Source organism: Mesoplodon bidens (genome assembly GCF_964165515.1).
Source record: "Mesoplodon bidens genome assembly, chromosome: 10".
NCBI lineage: Eukaryota > Metazoa > Chordata > Mammalia > Artiodactyla > Ziphiidae > Mesoplodon > Mesoplodon bidens.
Genome location: NC_138172.1, coordinates 5204221 through 5210912, shown reverse-complemented (window position 1 = coordinate 5210912; position 6692 = coordinate 5204221). Strand labels below are relative to the sequence as shown.

The window sequence follows — 6692 nt, the reverse complement described above, 5'->3', positions numbered from 1 at the left end:
GCCACTCCTCTGCTCAAACACCTGCCATGGCTCCCCACTGTCCTCAGGCTAAAGCCCAGCTCCTTACCCCAGCTCTCAAGGTTCTCCGGGGGGAAGCAGGCCATTTGCCCTGTGTGATATCTTGCCCACTAATCCTCACTCCTACCCAGCCATGCTGGACTGATACCTGTTGCCCCCAAGACATGCTGTCTTTTCACTCCTCCATGCCTTTGCCCACCCTGGGCCCTCTGCCTGCAAAGCCCTTCCCTACATCTTCCCCGCAAAGCCCAGCCTCCACGTCAAGCACTTTCCCCAGCTTCCCAGGCTCAGTCAGCAGCATCCCCTGGCTCCATCTCTGGTCCTGCCTCTGGCGTAGACGGAGGATTCCTGGGGCCGTGTCAGGAGAAGGAGACAACTGCCACAGCACTGCTGGGCTTCCCTTTTTTCCTCCCAGTGCAAGCTGGCTTGGATGGCCTCGAAAGACCCTCATACCCATGTCCTCCTCTGCTGTGGTCACAGCAGAAACCCAGTGCACAGTGTCCAGGGCAACCAGAGATAGAAGCCCACCCCATCCAAGCCCTGCTCCACCGCCCACTTTGCAACCCTGCCTTCCTGGACTCAGGATTCAATGCTTTATTTTTAGACCACTTGTTGGACTGGGGCTCCAGGAATCTGCCTGACGCCTGAGGTGTAACCAGACCCCACTGGCACTGGCCTTGAGCTCTAGCTCGGCAGAGAAGCAGTGAGGGGTTCCAAGGGCAGTGCTGGGGGCTGGGGCCCCAGGGAGGGAGCACACTAGGGCAGGCAGACCCTCCACTGAGATCTGGAGGTGGGGGGCTTTCTCTCCCGGCACACGAGGGGCCCCTACAACCTGACCCACCTGAGCCCCTCCTTTTACACCTGGGCCCAGAAAGCCCAAGGATACCAGCAGCAGTTCGAACTCACCGTCTTCACAGGCAGTCACCCTTAGGTCAGGTATCGGCTCCCTCGGCCCCCTCTCCCCTGCTCCCCACTGTTCTATCCCGGGCTTTGTTTGCCTGCCTGCCCCTGAGGGCCCTAATATGTGCCTCTGCCCAAATCAAGTACCTCTACTCTGTGCCAGAAATGCAATCATCTCACATAACCCTTGCCACACACTGTAAGGTGGGCACTGCTGTGATCCCCATTGTACAGATGAGGAAACTGAGGCTGGGACAGGGAAGGCTAACCACACTGCCGTCAAGTCAGCAAGTTCATGTTTCTATTGTGAAACCCTGCATGCTGTTTGTTCATTTGATAAATATCTTATCTGTGCACTCCAGGTTCCCTTTTGAGGAAAGTAAGTTATACACAAGTGCTTGAAATCCAAACCTCAGAAACTAACTTTGCATGTCTTAGTTTTTCTGTCTGTACAATGGGGATCGTGGACAGGTGCTACCTCTTAGGGTTGTGATGAGGATGAAATGACACGGTGTATGCAAAGTACTTGGCTCCACAACCAGCACAGAACAAGTACTGAACAAATGTTAGCTGCTGATATTATCATGTAAGTATAGAGGGATTATTCTGTAAAGCATGAAATACCCAGTGGCTGGAAATGATGCTTAGGGAGAGTATGTAGTAACAGAAAAATGCTTATTATACATGAAAGAGAAAAGGGCCCAAAATAAAAATAAATGAACTCATGCACTAAAAAGAATCACAGGAAACACACCAAAATACCATCTGTGGTGGATTTTGGTTCTGGGATTTGGGGCAATTTTTTTTCTAACAAAATGTAAAAGAAGGTAATACATCACTAAGAAGCAGCACAATCCTCTTCACACTGCTATTCAGGTGCAATGCAATCCCAGCAGAGTTCCCACCGGCTTCTTTGCAGAAGTGGACAAGCTGATCCTAAAACTTGTGTAGAAATGCAAGGGACCCAGAACAGCCAAAACAATCTTGAAAACGAGGGACAAAGTTGGAGGGCTGGGCCCCAGGTGCTGCTGTCAGGGCTGAGCTGAGAGCTGAATGTTGAGATAACATAGCCATGACCATCAGGAACATTCCCTACTCGTGGGTCATTTATTCTCTTGAAAGGAGGCCTTAAGCTTCATTGACAGAGGCGTCTTAGCACAGAGCAGAAAAATTCTTGCAGTACAAGGTGCTCTGGGAGGTAGCAAGCCTTTCATCCCGTGAGGTGTGGGAGCTGAGTTGGAAAACCCCAAAAATGAGAGAATGTAAAAGTCCTGAGGAGTTCTTTAGTCTCACAGTTTCCAAAAGATAAAATTTTCACCAGACCACGGTGACTTGAGGGCAAAGGACACATAGTAAGATTTCCATAAAGCTTCATTTTTTCATTTTAAGCCCCATTTTGTTTCTGATGACAATTTCCCTGCTTTTTTGAGGCGGGACTATCCTTTCTGTTATAAAATGATGCTGACAGTTGATTTTTTTGCTATTTTTATTTCCTTAATTGGCAAGATAAGGAGTTGGCAGCCCTCCTTTTCTCACTTTATAAAAATATTCTGGGGGACTTCCCTGGTGGCGCAGTGGTTAATAATCTGCCTGCCAATGCAGGGGACACTGGTTCGAGCCCTGGTCTGGGAAGATTCCACATGCTGCGGAGCAACTAGGCCTGCGAGCCACAACTACTGAGCCCGTGTGCTACAACTACTGAAGCCCGCATGCCTAGAGCCCGTGCTCCGTAACAAGAGAAGCCACCGCAATGAGAAGCCCCCTCACTGCAACTAGAGAAAGCCCGTGCACAGCAACAAAGACCCAATGCCAACCAAAAATAAATAAATAAAAATTAAAAAACAATTCTGTAACTCTTGAGAACTCCCAAATCTGGGAAATACTGAGAAAAAACTGCAGCTGCCTCAGGGATGCTCCGCCTGGGGTGGGGGACTGGACTAGCCAAGCTCTGTAAGGAGAACACAGGCTTGGGTTCCACTCACAGCTCTGCCACTGACTTGCTGTGGGAACTGGACAAGTTACTACAACTCCTTGATCGAGTCTCTGTTTCTCCATCTGCAAAATGAGGATGATGTACACATCTCAAGGCTGTTGTAAGAATTAAACCACATAATGGACCTGGACAATCACAAGCACTTGAGAAAGTGTCTTCCAGAGTCCATGAACTCAGTAAAGGTCCGCATTTTTTTCTTCGGCAAGTCGAAGAGTTGTCACTTCTTCAATTATTCTTTACATCCCCACTCTAGTTTCTTCTTCTGTGTATTCTCTAGTTCGTCACTGTCACTCTTGATATATGAATCTAGAACATATTCTATCGGCGTGGTCTGGCTGTGTACAAGAGAGAACCTACTATCACCTGCTTCAGTCTAGACTCTATACCTCCACTAACGCAACCCGAGTTTGCAATGGATTTTTTTGTGCTCTTATCTCACTTCTTTGGTATTTGTTGAGCTGAGAATACATAACAGCTCCAGATCTTTTTCACAAGAACGTTTGCAAAACCCTGTCTCCTACTCCAAACCTGGGCAATTGAAGTCTTGGACCTAAAATGAGGGGCTTTTTGCATTTATTCCCTTTTATACTTTGTCCAGTAGGATAAGGTGCCCCCTCTGACTAGATGGGGTCAAAGAAGACCTCCAATGTATTCTCACACTCAAGAAACTGAAAGGAATATTTAGCTGACTCTTTTTAGTCCAGGGAACAGAATGTTTATTTGAATCTTAATGGAGTCCAAGGACAGCAGGGCTGGCACTAGGTAATCGGAAGACCTGGATGCTGTGGATTTAGTTCCCCCAAATCTCACCTGTATCAGGTTCACCCCAGGGGCCTGACGTGGTACTTCCCTGCCTCAGGGCAGTGGACCGTCTGTCTGTCCCGGGATGGCCTGGGGACTTGAGAGAATTCACAAGCCCAGACAGATTACAGCTTGCAGGGCCCAGGGGTCTCTTACTGTCTCCTGAGAGGAGTGATGTCCCAGGATCCTCCCGCTGATCCAGGCCCCGTGAAGGGCACAGGCCCGCATCCTCCCTCTCCTGCCATCCTGGCAGCTGGGTTGCGTGCCAACACTGCCCGAGGGACACCTTGGCCCAGCTGGTGCCAATGTTCAGACCACATGGAAGTCAAAGCGCTCTCTTTATTGCTCTAGTTTGGCCCGCCTGTGCGTCTCCCAGGACGCCACTCTGTCCTCGTGGGCTGAAAGGATGCAGTGGTGGTCACGCGGGGCCTGGCCTGGCTGCCCACCTGGCACTGGCCTCAGTCGGTCTTCCTGAAGCCTGGAAGGCAAAGCCCACAGGATGGCATGGGATTCTGAAGGCAGCCAGGCCTCCTCCCCACCATTACCCCAGATGCCCAAATAGCCCTCATAGCTGGGATAAGGCAGTCATGACCCACAGCCATTGAAACAAATTTCCCCTTGATGCATGAGATGGATTAAAGGAGACAAAAGTTCAAGACACGGAAGCACACAGCCCCTGGCCTCTCAGTTTTGTGATTTAATGGTAGACACAGAGCTGCTGGTCAAGAAAGAGGATCTCCTTTAGCCTTGCCCAGCCACTCTAGCTGTGTGATTCTGGGCAAGTCACTCTACCTCTCTGATGAGTGTAACTGACTAATGAGTTTCCTCATCAGCCAAGTGTAAGATAACTGAAACTCCCTCTCACCCCCGGTTGGGCAAATAAAATCACAAAGAAGATACTGTTTGGAGAGACGCAAAGTTCTATGAGAGAATGAGGAATACCCAGGTCTCCTCCACTTTCCTACAATGGTTCAGGCTTAAGGACTTTTACATCCATTCCTTACTGGACTTTCACAACACCTTTGTGCTGTAGGTATTATTACACTCATTTTCCAGTTGAGGAAACTGAGGCCAAAAGAGGCTCTAGAACCCCAGAAATGGTAAATTGAAGGAGGCAGGACTTGAACCCAAGCCCATGACTCCAGGCCCTGTGCTCTTTCCAGTATGCTAAGCCTCATTTGCAACAGAAGACCCTGGTAGGGAAAGAAAGTGAACATAGAAGAATGTAAAAGTTACCTATCAGCCTCAACTTCTGAAAGAGGGGAACGAAGCCACGCAGGACGCTGTGGATCCGGTACACTGTCAAGAACGGAGGAGAGAAAGGTGATGGAGCTTTGTGTCCCCTCGAGGGATCCGGGGCCAGACCTCCCCCTGCCTGTCCTTGAACAAAGGCCTAACCCGTACAAACAAAGCTCTGATGGTGGAATTTCAGGCTGCAGGTTAAGCTCAGATAATGGTATTGAGTTCTTATTATTAAAAACAACCATGAGCAGCAATAACAATGCCAGGAAGCTCGGCAAATTCAGTACCTTACTCCATTAACTGCCTTGTTTTCAGTATCTGGCTAATTCTGTTTGTTTGCCACTTTAAACTGTCTTTGTTGTATTTTTATGGAGCTGCCCATTTTTTCCATGGGGTTTTGCCAACGACCTCACATTGACCTTGAAAGCGGTCAGGAAGCAAACACGAGCATAAAGAAATCTTTACAGAAAGTTTAGGTCATGGCTTTCCGGCCCTTGGCGATCCTCTGTGGCCAGCCCAGCCACTGCCCTCCCAGAGTCTGTGTGCGAGGGTCTTACCCAGGCCAAAGTAGATGCCAACGGTCTCCAAGGAGGCGAAGGTGAGCAGCCCGACCCCAAGGGATATGAACCAGTCTACAGGGGCAGCGAGGGAGAGAATCGTCAGCCTGCAAGTCTGGACCCCCGCCCCCCGCCGTTCTCACCCCCCCACACTCACCTTTATAATAGTGATAACACACCAGCAAGGCCCCAATGGCAAAGCAGAGGAGGACGAAATGGAAAAACTCATCTGTAAAGGCAGAGGTGATGATTACTGTTTGCTCCTTTCTCTCTTTTTAATTAACTAAAATATTCCTGTCTCTGCTCAAAGGGAGCTTTATTCAGAGAATCTGCTCCTGACCAGCCCAACTAAAACAGCACCCCAAGCCCCACCTGTTTCAGCCCTCACCTCACTTTATTATTTTTCTAACACTTATCACCACTCAACTTGCTGGATTTTCATTGCTGTGTTTATTCTCTGACCCACTCTGTAGGATGGTGGTTGGGGATTTTGCCCATCATCTAAAGCGGCGCCAGGCATGCAGAGGTGTCTGACGCCTTATTTGTCAAATGATGCTAAATACAATTGTAAAAAATGCACGTGCCTAGTTTAAAAAGTTTCACATTGCTCCACTCTCCCTTCCTAATCCAACTCCTTAAAAGCAAGCAGTGATTGACAAAACTTTTCCAAGTATATACATGCACATTCAAAAAAAACAAAAGCAGCATCAGTTTGTGTACCTGGTGCTCTATGGTTTGTTTTCCTCTTTGATAGATTGGGGCCATCCTTTCTATCTCCGAGCATATACAGATCTGCCCTGTTCTTTTTTTTATATATATAAATTTATTTATGTATTTATTTTTGGCTGTGTTGGGTCTTCGTTACTGCACGCGGTCTTTCCCTAGTTGCGGCGAGCGGGGCCTACTCTTCGTTATGGTGTGCAGGCTTCTCATTGCGGTGGCTTCTCTTGTTGCAGAGCACGGGCTCTAGGTGTGCGGGCTCAGTAGTTGTGGCTCGCAGGCTCTAGAGCACAGGCTCAGTAGTTGTGGTGCACAGGCTTAGTTGCTCCGCGGCATGTGGGATCTTCCTGGACCAGGGCTCGAACCTGTGTCCCCTGCATTGGCAGGCGGATTCTTAACCACTGCACACCAGGGAAGCCCCTGCCCTGTTCTTTCTGATGGCTGCATAGTGTTCCATGGCA

At 49.0% G+C, this 6692-nt stretch overlaps 1 protein-coding gene across 2 annotated transcripts in view; it reads right to left on the bottom strand.

The window, feature by feature from the left end:
- Nucleotides 1–4031: 4031 nt before the first annotated feature.
- Nucleotides 4032–6692, bottom strand: part of TMEM40 (transmembrane protein 40) — a 30971-nt gene continuing 28310 nt past the window's right edge. For both annotated transcript variants that reach the window (XM_081247091.1, XM_081247092.1), the window contains exons 8-11: nucleotides 5669–5740; nucleotides 5512–5586; nucleotides 4949–5011; nucleotides 4032–4190 (exon numbers count right to left, since the gene is read on the bottom strand). In XM_081247091.1, the coding sequence (XP_081103217.1) occupies nucleotides 4171–4190; nucleotides 4949–5011; nucleotides 5512–5586; nucleotides 5669–5740 (230 nt within the window). In that variant the 3' untranslated portion in view covers nucleotides 4032–4170. The remainder of the gene's footprint in view (nucleotides 4191–4948; nucleotides 5012–5511; nucleotides 5587–5668; nucleotides 5741–6692) is intronic.